We start from the raw sequence: 15,385 nt of genomic DNA on the forward strand, positions 1-15,385 counted from the left end.
AAAAACTGAAAAACAGAATTACTATTTAGATATTTTTATTTTTCTGTTTCTTTTTTAAAATTAATAAAAATTTAACTAAAAAAATTTTAAAAATAAATTATGAAATAATTTTTTTTGTAAAAATAATATTATAAAATTATTTTAAAATATAATTTTTAAAAATTATAAATCAAAAATAATCTTAAATTAGAGTAACTTCTAACGGTGGATCGACCTAAACAATAGTATATATATTGCGATAAATAGAGAAGAATAAAACAAACTCAAATATTAAAATAAATTTGTTATGATTCACTAAAGCTTTAGAAGATTAATAGAAAAAAAATGCTTTAGAAGATTATAAGAAAATATTTAAGAATAATATAAAAATTTTAAAATAAATAAATAAATAAAAGTGATCGATTTTTGCATTTTATAATAAGAAAATATGTTTTTTTCATGAAATTAAAAATATGTAATCACTAAAAATTTTGATTAAAAGTATTGCAAAAAACATATTAAATATTACAAATTTTATAAATGTAAATGTGAGTATTTATAAGAAATTTGAAGCTTATAAAAAAAATAAAGATAATTTTATAAATATAAACATACGTATTTATAAGATATTTGAAAGTTTATATAAGACAATAAAAAATAAAATAAAATGACAACTTTAATTTTAAAATTTAAAATGAAATTAAAAAAATGGATAAAAGAAAAATCATTATAGCTACATCATTCTTAGATAATTTTAATCATAAAATACATATATGGCAAATTGTAAACGAAAATCTACTAAATACTTTATTTTTAAAATAAAATCTCATTTATATTACAAAGGTTAATTTTTAAAAATATTTATTTTAATATTTTTATAAAAAACAATAAAAATATAATTAATAACTAAAATAAATAATATTTATAAATTAAAGACTATAACAAGAATTCATTTAATTTACTTCAATTATATTTCGTGAATCTTGACTACATTTTAATCAATAATTATGAATATTTTAAAAAAAGTTTGTTAAAGAATATGATATTAAATTTTTTCATAATCAATTTTTATATATAAATTATAAATATTAACTTTTCTTGTAATTAATTTTTAACTCAATTATCTCTTGAATGAACAATTAAGTTAGGTTGAAAGTTAAATTTTTTTTCATTAAAATGGTTGATTACCTTATGTCAATTACTTTTGCAAATTATGAATATATAACCATAAATTTACGTATTATATAATTTTTATTTAAGGGTTGGGTTATGCTAAAAGAGCATATCCTATGTCTCTACAAAATAAGAAAAACTTGAAATTTATCTTTCTAATAAATCTCTAAGATCTCATAAGCTCCCTTGCGACAAAGAAGAAGATTCAAGAGCTAGTGTTAGTAATTTGTTTAAAGTAAAAGATAGAAAACTTTGTGTGGAATTATACATATAAATACATGACTTATCACCAAAGAACATGTTATTTTGTCACTTAAGACTTCTGCAGAGCTTCTCCTTCAAGTATGTATTATCATAGAATAACATCTTACAAATTCAAATCGCTCTGTGTAACATCTTCAAATTTATTAATTTATTTTTCTTTAATATTAAAGTAAGAAAGAAATTTTTCTTTAATCTAAATTATATAGATCCTTAGAATTAAATTACCAAATAATTAATATGATTTAATTCTTGAATTTCTTGATGATTAATGACCTTATTAATAATAGGAAGACCAAAAAAAAATGTATTAATTTAGTTAGGCTTTGAATTCTAAATTTGTAGCAAGAACTTACACGAATTTAAAGAGAAAAATTCAAATAAGGGAGCTAAGGTAATTTGAAACCAATTGGATGAACAAGGTTTATCCAAATTGGTGTGAGAATTGCTTAGAAATTTTTTATGAAATTAGACAATTATGCTAAGAGTAAAATAGTAATAACTAAAGAGTAATGATTTAGGCTAAGAAATATGTCGGACATCAACGAATAAAATAATTAACATGAGAGAATGTACTTTAGTGTAAAAATATAAGTCATTAATGGAAGATATATACTTTGTTATAAAAAAAATGCAATTATGACTAAATAATATGCCATAGAATCTAGGAATAAGTTATAATTAAAAAGGTATATGTCAAGGAATTAAAGAATCAATTCATTAGTTAAAATTAGTTTTTAGACTTAAATCTTAGGTAGAATCAAATAAGGATTGTTCAAATTAGATTGAAATTAACTTTAACGAAGTGATATTAAGTTTAGAAATTGTAAAATAAGGATTGAGAATTAATTAAGGAGTTTGGGAAAAATTTTAATTTGGTTTAAGTAGAAGTTAAATATGAATCTATCGATAATAGTAGCTTATAAGATCTAAAGGTTAGGAAATTGAATTAACATCTAAGCTTGGAGAAAGGAATTGAAATCAAGACTTGGCGAGGCTATCAAAAGTGATGTAAGATCAAGAGAGAACTTAGTCAAAACTAGAAACCAAAATTTTATAAATTAATATAATTGATCTAAGAGGAAGCCAAAATGACTTAATGCCCAGAAATCTAATATCTAAGCAATGATGTGAGATTAAGGGAAGACTTGGTCAAAATAGGAGCAATTGAACTGTAAGCAAAAGATAAGGTAAAGTGTTCAAATAGTCATGACTCACCCAATGGATAAGAAACAATTATGAATGAAGAAACTATAAATAAGCAAGGTGTAAACTTAGAAGGATTAGGCATTGAAAGCATTAAATACAAGTAAGGAAAAATCCTAACCAAGTGACTTGTAAGTGAATTAGAAGCAAATAAGAAAGCTAGATTGCCATAAAAACTTAGGGAGATGTATTGATTTAGGATTTCATAGGATTTTAAAGATTATTTATTAGTAAAAAAGTCTGTTGGTATTTAATCAGGATTTTATTTCACTGAAAAATAATTAAGTGGTATTCAATTTGGATTATCAAGATTTTTTAAAGAGCTCATTAAAATCTATTGGTATTCATTTGAGACTTTTTACAATTTAAAAACAATCTATTAGTATTAAAAAATATAAGAATTTTAAAGGATTGTTATATTAGAGGAATTTTGAAGGACTTTTTAGTGGTATCTATAAATACTAAATTCATAAAAAAATTCCATTCAAACCTATCAGATTTTGGAGGATTGTTTGAAGTGACTTTTCAAGTGCTTCAAGAATTTTCAGGTGAGTTTTTCATCTTCTTTTTTTATGCTCCTGTCTTCTCCATTTTTTCTCTGCTAATAATACTGCACTACTGCTCATATATAATAATGTACTACTATTCTCATTCCATTCACCTATTTGGTGAAAAGTAAATGACAATGTCATTTACTTGCTTTATTTTGCTCTATTTTGCTCTATTTAGTTTTGTTCCTCAGATATATAACACAGAAAAAACTTGAAATTTTAACTTTTAAGTAGTAATTTTTTTATAACACACGTCAAGAAAAAGAAAAGATGAAAGCTGAAATTGATATCATGAATAAGTTCTCCCCATCCTTCACGGGTATTCCTTTGTGAAATGGTGGAACCAATCCATTATAACTATGAATCTCTGTGAATATCTGCTCTTGAAATGAGTATATCATTCTTTTACTGGAGAAGGAAAAATCTCTTCTCTTGGTCCAAAGAAGTCCCACCATTGTAAGAACCAATTTGGAAAATCATTATTTTGATTCTTTTTGAAATAAATTAACCAAGAGTGTCGATTAAGCTTATTTTGAAACTAAAAAACTCTGATCCAAGCATCAATATAATCTCAAGAGTTGCAACCTACTGGGTCAAAGGGTTGGGAGAATTTTTTATACGAATTTAAATTTTTTCCAAAATTCTTTGAACTTATTACTTTGAGAATTTGTATGGTTGAATGGGTGATGATGGATGGATCCTTTTGATCCTTGTAATGTTTAATGGAAACAGAATCTAAATCCACTAGGATGAATTCGTAGAATTATCTGGTTTTATTTATAGCATAAAGTCTGAAATGAAAACCAAGAGAGAAGACTTTAGAAATAGCTTTGTAAGAATTTTTATCTCAAAATTCAAGTTTCATATGTAATACTGAGGAAAATTTTCCTTTAGAAAGATAGTGTGATGGATTTTGGGGCTTTTGTTTTTGTTTATCTTTTTGGGGAGTAACAGCTTTACTGGTTTCTCCAGGGAGGCTAACTGTTTGGGTCAAGGATTGGACAATGGTGTTTAGGCTTGTTAATTCTAATTCCATTTTGTCTTCAGAGGCAATATCTGCCCAGGATTTTTTAGGTAAACTACTCAAGCTTCCTTGTTGGATGGTTAAGAGTGTACTAATGGGTAAAGCATAATCTACTTTTGTTTGTTTGGATATTTTGGATTGGAATTGAGAAGAGTCGACCTTGTTGCTTGATTCTTTTTTAGGAATTCCAGATTGTTGGGTAGATGACTTAACAATTTGGATAGCTTTCTAGGTTGATGACCCAGCCGGACTAGATGATCCTGAAGATTCTAATTGTGAGTCTGCTGAGACAGACTTTGCTTTTGCTTTATTAAGATTCAGAGCTAATCTGACTCTTCCTTTGAAAGTTCCTCCACCCCTTGAAGGGGCTATGGCCTTTCTAAGCATTTCACTTGTCTTGTAAAAATTCACGGGTAAGGTAATCAGGGAGGAAATTTGAAGTGTCTTTGAGGTATTCAATTTCAAAATAAAAAACACTTAAAATTACTTGCTATCTTGCAAAAATTTGTTTAGAGACAAGCTTTTTAACATTCTTTTGTAAAATTTTTAACATGGGCGAGATGACAGTTGGGTAGGTCTTATTGTGTCTCACTTGAGCGAGAACACCCAGAATGCCTAATTCAACATGATTCAGTCTCGCTTGAGTGAGAATTAACTTGCCTGAGCGAGATATCCGACACCCAGAACTCCTAAATAAGGCAATACACTTAATGACTTACCACAACCTACCCTGCTAAGCTTATTCAACAAAATCATCATACCGCACTGTGAATACACAACTCTTTATTTAGTAATCATACAACTTTCATAATACTCCAGCATATGAAAATCTATATCATTCAAGCATACACAACACAGACGTCGTAGTTCAATGATTACAATGTCATCTTTAAAAGAAAAATAAGCATACATATAACACAGACCTGACAACGTGCAAGCCATTTCTTCATAACATGCTTGTGCATGGCTACTATTTGTGAGAAAAAAGAGCCACGCGCAGGCCATTTTTGCTGACAGCACTCTAGAACACTCACTTTTTGTGAAAATAATGACCACACAGAGGCATATTGCTTCATAAGACTTGCACATGTTCACTATTTGCGTAGAAAGGAGCCATACGCAAGGTCATTCCTTAAGCCCTCTCTGGAACAATTACTTTTCATGGAAATAGTGATAATGCGCAGCTTGGCTCTTCTATCTAGGCTCTAAAGTTATCACTTTTTGTCTAAATAGTGATCATGCCTAACATGCTTTTCTCAAATAACCTCCACCTAGTCAATTTTTGCGCCAATAGTAGTCACACCCAGCACTCAATTGAATTGCAGATCTCTAAAGTGTTCACTTTTTGTGCCAAAAGTGAACTCATGAGTTTTTGCTTAGAATATTCTATAAAACTAGTTCAACAACAAAATTACATCAGAATTCTAATAAACCCAAACAATTTAAGTTACTAATTATAAAAATTGACTTAATTGAACAATTATATATTTTTGTGTAGTTTTCTATCAAAAACAACATAGAAAACTAATTAAAACTCTATTAAAATATGGATTTATCACCGCCTAAACTTAGATTTTTTATTGTCCTCAAGCAAACTAGAACACACCAAGGGAGGTCAATCCATCATCAAAATAACAATAAAAATCTTTTTACACAGATTTTATTTTTAGTTTGTACAAAATTCTTCATTCCACATCATTCTTTCCAATTATCCTTTTAACAAATTCATTCATACATTCAATCAAAATGAAAGTCACACTCAAACAAATCTTTTGATGTAGAATATTACTAATATGAGTTAATGAACAGAAAAGCTTTATGTAACACATTAATGAAAGATATCATCACAACTCATAAGATAGTGTTTCCCTCTCACTTATAAGTGTTTAAGGTGAGTGATTGCCCTCAAGATCATCAACTTTACCTCAACCTACCATATGCTTGCCCATATTGTCAATCTCCTCTGCTTAAATACAATCAATCGCACATCAAAAGGACCTTTTTTATGTTATAATGGGGTTGAGGTTAAGGAAGGTGTTAAACAAATGGGTAAACAATTCAAGTAATTCCAAAGAGAAGAGAGACAATTTAAGTGAATGAGCTTAAAACTAATATGGAACTGCATTATTTGTTTCAATCATTGTTCGATGGGCAAGTGTACCTATCGAAAAGTAATAAAAGATTCTAAAACAATTTCTTGAAATATCGTCCCACAAAGATTAATTTTCAATTAATAAAAATTTCTTAATTCAATTGTTTGAGCCTAAAAGATGTAAAATTAACTAAGAACAAGAATTTAATTATAAAATTAATTATACATAAAATGAAATAACACAACACACGTCTTGGTTTAACTTATAAGAAAGGAACCTAGAGTATGTGAGTTTTCTCATTCAATCTTTTATGTTATTTTTCTATTTAACTCTAAATTTATTCCTTGTGATCACTAATCATTCGTACAAATACTATTAATATCCAATGATTATGCAATACTAATATTCTTTTCTCTAAATTAATATCCCCAATGATTATGCAAAACATCAATTAAACAAAGCATAAAACACCTATGAACTTGTTAATTTAATAATGATTGGAAGAGAAAGATTAGTTTGGTCCATCTAATCCTTTGTCTCGTTTTATCTTATAAATCTATTAACTAATCGAGTTACGATTGCCTAACGATATAATTAATTTAGATTATAATTATGCACAATAGGATAAAAGTTAATCACAAACGGAAACTAAATATAGATTCAAACTTTAAAATCCCATAAATTCATGAACAATAGTTCCTATAACCCTATCTATGAACTTAGTTACTCATGCTAAAGAGAAGAACTAAAATAATTGTAAACAAATTCATAGAGAAAAGCAAACTAGAAAGAAATGATTTTCTAGTCTTTAAGTACGGTCGCTCAAAGCTCAAAGTTTTATTAAGAGTATGCCAATGATTCCATGCAAGAAAAACAAGATGAAAGGTGTATCAAAAAACAAAAGGCAAGATGTAGAACAAGATGCCTAAGCTCTCTCTTTAATAGGGTTTAAAAACCCTAAAAGTTCTCCATTAATTGGGCTTGCCGGAATGAGCACGGTCATGCAAGGCCGTAAGCACGATCGTGCATGGGCTCGAAGTACTTCAAATGATAGAGTTTAGGCCTGCTAATTGCTACAAAGCTCTATTTTGCAACCAATTTGGGGCCAAAACATGTCTTAAACTTAGTTAAGGCCTTTTTATGTTAAACTGTACAATATATAAATAAATTAGTATAAAATCCAAATAAAATAAAGGTCAAACATCAATATAAGCTATAAAAGAGGGCTTAATTGTAACATTTTGATTCTTACTCTCTCCATGTTCATGTGTGTTGGCATGATTTAATCTTTTTCAAAGCTAATTTAATACATTTTGCAAAATTTTACGATGTTGATTAAATAAGTTTTGAGATAAAAGTATTTATTTTTATTTTGTTAAAATAATTCATCTTTAAATAGATGTTTAATTTATTTTTGAAAGAAGAAATTTTCTAATACTTTGAATTATTTACAATTCTTCAAGTATAATTGTGCTTTTCAATACATCAACAAAGATGGTATAGTGGTGGAATTGTTGGTCCCTCACTCACTCGCTAACAGTCTTTCTCTCATCTTTCCCCCATCTTTTCTCTCATTTTCTAACAAGCTTCAGGCCAAAAACCACCATCCTCCATAGCCAAAAACCTTGAGCAATCCCCCCTTCATGCTTTACTTGAAACCGTAACCTCCATTGCACCAAGGAAAATCATTTTTTACCCTTGCATGTTGAAAGGAGTGTGTTGATTGCTCTCTGAACATCCAAGCAAGGTAAAAACACTCTTTCATCTTTCTTTCTCAATGTTTTCACCAATCAAAGCAAGGAGATGAAGTTTTTGCACCTCCTTCATGAAAAAGCATGGAGCTTTCTACGTCCAGCCACTGTGTGAGTCAATTTTGACCATCTGAACTTCTTTTTTTTGTCCTAATCTCTATATATTTGGATTTTGCAGTGAAAAATCTTTCAAATGCAAGTGGTTTCACTCAAAACAGACATCAAAATCACTAGTTATAGTGAAAATGGTGAGATCACTCCTTATTTTGCGTTTTCAGTGTTTCAGCAGCAAAGGAGACTATTTTTCTCACTTTTGTGATCTCCAAAATCTGACATGCAACATCCTTATGTATTCTTTCCAGAATTATCTTTCCAACGGTGTATCTTGAGCTCAAATCCGACATCATTTACCCCCTCAATCGCGTAGGATACATGAGCACCTTTATTTTTACATTTTCTACAGAAATAGTATAAAGAAATAATTTTTACACCCTCTTTATAGAGTTTTTTCAACCCAAAAAGATTATTTTCATAAACTACATGAAAATAGCTTTCCAACGCATATTTTTACGTTAATTTTGGACTTTGTTTTAATACCTTACGAAATGAATTACAAAAATGGTGCAAAGCTGAAGAACCTGTGTGAACAGCAGTAAAGTTTGATTTTTCTGCACTTTTCTGTGTGTGAAAACTTAATTTTTAAAATTTTATTTTGACCGTTAGGATCGTAGCTTTCTAAAAAAATTTGTGGACCGTGATTTGGACTTTGTTTGAATCCGTTACACTTAATTTTATAAACATTGTGCAAATCTAAAGTTTTCTGATTTTCTTCAATAAGTGCATGGCTGTTTTTGAATTTTTAAAAATGCTAGCTCTTGGTCATTTTGGCTCAAAGATTCTGATAGACTCCTCTCTGAACAAGGAACACACCAAACCAAGAAACTGCAAATTCTGACACCGGAAAGTCCAAGAAAAAGAACCTGCGGACCACCTTACTCACAAAGGTAAAAGGGAGGAGGTATTTCAAGTAAACAATAAGAAAGGAAATGAATCAAAGAGGGTTGTCCCTTGACTCTGTGGTCTAGAACACATGTTTTAGGAGACATGTGGTGTTTAAATTATATGTTGGTATTTTTGAGCCTTTGCTTGAGAACTTCTATGTTTGAAATGAAATTGTGAATGTTTGTTTAAATGTGATGACTCTTAATTTTGATTGAGGATTTATTTTCACTTAACGTTTGAGTAAATATTGTATTATAAAAACTTGTGAATTATTTAAAGTGAACTATTTACTCAAAAGTTTGTTGAAAACCAAAAGTTGATTTAATGAAATGTTTTCTTGAAATGCCCAATATGAGTATATATGCCCGATGTATTTGAACAAGTTATCTTATGTGTTGTACTCTTTGAAAATATATGGTTTGACGCATGTGTTGATTGTGTAAAGCACTAAAAGTATGCATATAGGTATATAAAGGCTGAGTGGGCACCATTTGTGAACTTGACCCTTTTGAGGATGGGAAATGTGTGATGATACGCTAAGAGAAAATTGGTATGTAAGTATATGTGCTCTAAGGAGTTTGGCCATGGTTTTAGCTTCGACCTTGAATTCAATAATTGAATCTAATGACTAAAAGTAAACCTTTGTGAAAACTTTATTTTCTTTCTTTTTGAAAATAAATGAGTAGTGTAACTTTAGTCGGGTAATGGTTGAAACTCAAGGAAAGAGATGAAGCTAATGAGCTTGGAACACTTAGAGAAAGTGCATTGAGGCACGGGGTATAAGTACTTGCCGATACTTTACATATATATGATTCTGAATAGCTGATGAAATGATGTGAAATCTTAAACTTGGCCAGCGCCTATGGAGTGAAACTCCAAAAATGTGCATGACTATTCAACAGGCAAATGTGTGTGAAATCTTACTCTTCTGTGAAAGAATTCACGAGGTTATTTTATAACTGTTGTTGGTGAAAGATAGGGAGGACCTCAACGTCTAGGGAATTTAATGGAGTTTGATGACTTACCAATAGCCCTATGAGTGTCCTAGGCCCCAGAACTTTGGCTGGGAGTCTCCACGCGATGCTCCTTTACTTGAAAATATATCTCACTCATTCTTTTCTGTGTTGAAATATTGTGGTGTTGAACATTTTTTTTAGTTATCACAGATCTTGAGGATGACCTTTCTCTGTCTTATTCTCTATGTTGAGCTTAATTTGAAGAGGATTCTTCGGATACAGAGGCGATAGAGAAAGACCCTTCCAAGGAATCATGACTGCTAAACAGTCATTTCTTTTGTAGTTCGTTGCTAGAGGACTCCACTTGTTATATGGTGGAGAATTCGATACTTTATATTTTATTTTGATAGCTTGGGTGTAATGTACTTTTTTTTAGTACTCTAATGGTCGTGGATTGTGTTTTAAGATTCTTGAATAATTTGCGGTTACTTTGGATAATTATGGAATTATTTATATGACTAGATTTATGTTATCAGTTATCTTCTGATTTTTATATGAATGGAATTACATAGGCAGGAAATTGGTTCTTCAATGCATGCAGGTAATGAATGTGAGCTTTGTGGGTTCGTCCCCTAAGAGAGTTCTAATTAAAGTGATAAACCACATGTTGTATCTCATATTATTAGTAATTGGCTCATGAGCAAGTGAAAAAGATTGGAGTCCACTTATATAGTTATGTCAATACATAGTATAGCTATATTATTCAAGTGGTACTTACTAATATTACGATTTTCTAAAGGTTCTAACTATGAGTAAATGAAGAAAGCAAAATCTCATGAGTAATTATTAATAATAAGAGTATGACATAAATCTTTATAAACTGTTGCTTATCAAGTGCATGAAGAATCAAGATCCATACGGTGACGAGTGTCACTTTAAAATATATTAAAAGCAAGTCTCTCAATACTTAAGAATGATAGTGGTATCCATAAACCAAGTTGAATAATCCTATGCACTCATGTTTAAAAATAAAAAATAGAAAAATTTCATTTGATCCAAGACTCTTAATAGCAATCTGTATATATTACACGTCAAGTTATCTAAAAGTAGTAGGATTGTCTGATCTCGATCTTGGTCATCACCGTTACACTAATCATAGACTTGTCAATCGTCCTTTCAATTATGCAGCAAACACAATTATTTCATATCCAAAACATTGTGTAATTTATGCAAAACAATTTCAATCATTCTTTTTTTTTTTTTTTTTTGCTTTCATTCACTAATTTCTTTTCATTCCTTTCATTAATTTTCTTTTTCTAACAGCACCTTGGTGAATATTTTTCTTTTGAACTCACAACTTTGCTATTCATTTATTTCCTTTTGAAGCCATAACTCAGATAGCTTTGCTATTCTCTGCCCCAAACTTAGAACTTTCCTTGTCCTCAAGCAATTGAAATATGGATGTCACCCTAAACTTAATTGTAAACTCATCCTTGATTAGACTCAATTTCCCTCTATTCCTTTGGATGGTTGTAATGGTTTTTCATCATGGCTTGTAGTGAGGGAAAATCAAGAAAGAGATATTAAGCTCAAAGGGGTGAACTAGGACATTCAAGCACAAATGGAGGTTCATTTAGGCCAACTAGGCACAATCAAGAAGGCCTCTATCATATATGTGAGAACTAAAAAATTGCATATTCAATCAAGAAAAAAAGTAAGTTTTAGAGGGTGCAACAAAATTATGATCAATCACACATGAAAGAATGTAGTCTGCAAACTCAAATTCTTACCATTGGAATAAAGGTGATAATATCATTTAATCATGTTCATAATTCTTCTTACAAATCCATATGCACAAAATGGTAAGAACCTCCTTATTTCTAAAATAAAGTGTGACCATCATATGAAGAATTTCACAAACAATTCATTTACTCAGAAATCAAAAACACCAAAGGTGGAAAAGGAACCCAATTTATTCATCACAAAATGGAAAAAAGAACCTAATACACAAATAATTATGGACATATACATATTTTTATGGTTTCTTAATCTAATTAAGCAAGAAATATGATACAATTTAACAAATGAATCAAGAGATAAAGAAAGAAATAACTCCTCTTTTCATGAAAAGTGTTCACAGTGAATGTTCCAGCAAAACTCTTTCTTCAAAATTGCTAAGTATAGCCTTTGTGTAACCACTTTTGATGCTAAGAATGAAAGTTTCAACAAACTACAGCAAGTTACATCAGGAAACTCTCTTGTATGTTGATACTTCTACTCCCAAAAGTAATTACCTACAACTAGAAACTTAAATTATGCCAAAAAAATATAATTAAAAACTAGAAATTAAAAAGAAACGAAAGGAAAAGAAATGTAAGTTATCTCTCACAAAATACTCTTTTAACATCACTAGCTTGACACCTAATGATCTTTGACTCTAGAAGATAATTTTGATGATAACATTTTTTGCTCTATCTTAGACATTTATCTTTTTTCTCACTAATTTGTAGCTTTTCATTTAATTGAAAACTGAAAAGAAATAAATGTGGAGAGACTTTCAGTTGCTTCATAGTAAGTAAGGATGTTTCCTAAGTCAAATACAAGGAACCGATTACTGGCCATAAAATCAAGTATATTAAATTGATTTTTTATTCATAAAAATAATATATTTTTTTATTTTACTTTGCAACACATATTTCATAAGCTGTTACGTTAAATTAATATTTATTTTCTTTTAATTCATTATCTCATCAAATTTGATATTCATTTTTTATTATTATAATTAATACTTAAATTTATTCAATTAATAACGAAATACTTACATATCATCGTTAAAACTAATATTTAAAGTTAACATTTTTACTGTTTGTACTATTTTAAGCCAGTATCTTACAGGACATAAATGCACTGTTTTTCTGAATAATTACAGCACTCTACAGACTTAATGTACAGGACATTTAAAAACATGAAACTTTATTGTAAAAAATATATGAAAGTTGGAGTTGCTATTGGGTACAATCAGTGGGGTATATTTAGGGAGTAAAAACTATTAACTATAAGGTCTCATGTGGTTACTCTTGTCACCACCCACAGGTCAGAAGACAAGGAAAAACAAAATTCAAAACACAACCAAAACGAAAACGAAATGCAGGGCTTATTAATAGTAAGCGTTATCTTTCTGTCTAGTAATTTCATAGTAATTGTGAATAATTCTCCTGTGTTTTAGGATTAATGGGAAATGAAATTTAAACAGTTTCGAAAAATTGGAAAGTTAATCATAACTTGTTTAAGACATAGCAAATTGTTGCATAGGCCCCGCGTCATTATCTATCAACTCTTGGTAAATTAAATTGGTACTAAAAATAACAATAATTAGCTACACGATTAATGATAAATTAGGATAGAATTGATCATTAAAATAAGAAAGTCATTAGCTTCACCTCATAGCAAATTATTGCACAGACAGAAAATTTTATATGATAAAAATGACATTAAGTTATTCTAAGATTATTATCTAAGTCTTTATGGATTTATTTTTTGACATCATTCAAAAGAATTCGTATTAATAAAGATCTACCATATTTATATACCTTTGATCCTCTTAATTCTAATAAATGAGAGACTTTGTTTATACATTTTAACGATCTATCTATCCCAACAAAATTATTATTATGTATGGGTCATACAGCGACCATATTAATTTATTATACATTAAGCACACACAGTACTCCAATATTTTCAATTTTTAGGATGTATGGCGAACCAGGTTTGGATAAAAGTGAGAAGCAAAGCAAGTGATGCAGCTAAAAAGGCAATCATGGCCCATGGAGTATGGAAATGAGTATTGTAAACTTGAGCCAACCATGTCCTCCATTTATTTCTGTAATGCTTTTCAATTTGATCCTTCACGAAAATATATTTCTTGCTGTAGGCCACTGCACAAGTGTAGAATTGGTCGCAGTACATTTTAGTTGGCAAATCATCACCCAATTCGTTAAAGAGCTTGGCCAAATCTTCGTCGGTTCCCAGCAAGTTTTGAAACACACCAGCTAATCTAAGCTCCTTCACATCCTCAGCAGTGTCAATCAATGAATCCATGAAAGAAAAGAATGAACAACATTCATAGTTATAACGAACATCTGGACACATCTCATATGCTATGAAGTTCCAAAATATATAAGGCGTGACATCGTTGAACACAAACACTGGGAGCCTCAATTCGCCACTAAACCACTTAGGAGTGAAAGACACGTTATTCCATCTCCATGCATCATAGTCTGACTCATCTGCCATTGGCATCACTCGAATCCCTGCTGTTTTAAGATCTCGTATGTTCTTATAAGTATGCCAACCTGAAATGGGATCGATTTGAATATTGCATTCATCAGCATCATGTTGTTGTTGGTTTAGGATTATATTTATATCCTCCATCTCACTGTATTTGTCGGTGGGAAACCCCTTCATGGTTGACAGGTACAATGAACGACTATAATCGAGTAAATGAATTGGTTTAGAATTTTGAATTGAGATCATTGTCATTCCACATAGTTTGGTTTTACCAGAGTCCCAGTAATTGCTCATGAAATATTCCACGTTCTTATGGCTTAGCATCTCAAGTAATCTCCTTGGAAGTTGGTTCTCCAACAACAACATATCTCTCCACATATACATTAGTTGGTCAAACTTCAGGTTTAGTGATTCAGGACGGTGTTCGTCAAAATTTTCCATGAAATGGAGCAAAGAACATCCATCAACAAACAAAATCCAAACCAGGTCATTGTCCTTGTAACCTTCGATTGCATCCTCAGTAAACAACGTCTTCAATTCTTCCATATTATCTTCTAACCTTTTGAGCAAAAGTTTAGCTGCTACGTCTTTATCTTGATTGATTTTTTCACTATTTTCGGCAACAAATTTCGATGTCCATAGAAGCTTGTAACGCTCTCCTTGCTTGAGACTTTGACTGCCGTGATGAATGGGACCGAATGAGATAATCTTTGGGGAGAAATATTTAGCACACTTGTCATTTTGTCGCAGAAACGTAGGTGCCCTTTGGATCTTGGGACCCAGAATTTTATTATCTTTATCAAAGCTTTGTTCTGCATCATTTAGTTGGGCAAGTCTTTTATCCACGATGGCTTCTAATGTCTCCGTCATTATCCAATGACTGAGGAGTTCGCCGTTCTCTTAATTTTTCATTGAAGATCCATTATACAAACGCAATTATACAAAAGGTATAAATTATAGGCAAGACCTTTGCGACTATAATTAAGTTTATTTATTCACAAGAATTAATTAAAAAATAAGAGTTTTAAAGAAATATTTATTATATTTTTATAATTTTAATACAATAACTATATATTTTTTTATAAGAATTTTTTATTTATGA

The 15,385-nt window shown here is 30.0% G+C and overlaps 1 protein-coding gene across 1 annotated transcript; it reads right to left on the reverse strand.

The window, feature by feature from the left end:
* Nucleotides 1-13,734: 13,734 nt before the first annotated feature.
* Nucleotides 13,735-15,153, reverse strand: LOC113854715 (UPF0481 protein At3g47200-like). Its single transcript, XM_027485893.1, has one exon. It carries the CDS (start codon nucleotides 15,151-15,153, stop codon nucleotides 13,735-13,737), a length of 1,419 nt encoding a protein of 472 aa, XP_027341694.1.
* Nucleotides 15,154-15,385: the final 232 nt, after the last annotated feature.

The sequence above is a fragment of the Abrus precatorius genome, unplaced genomic scaffold (genome assembly GCF_003935025.1).
Source record: "Abrus precatorius isolate BTA unplaced genomic scaffold, Abrus_2018 Scaffold1, whole genome shotgun sequence".
Lineage (NCBI taxonomy): Eukaryota > Viridiplantae > Streptophyta > Magnoliopsida > Fabales > Fabaceae > Abrus > Abrus precatorius.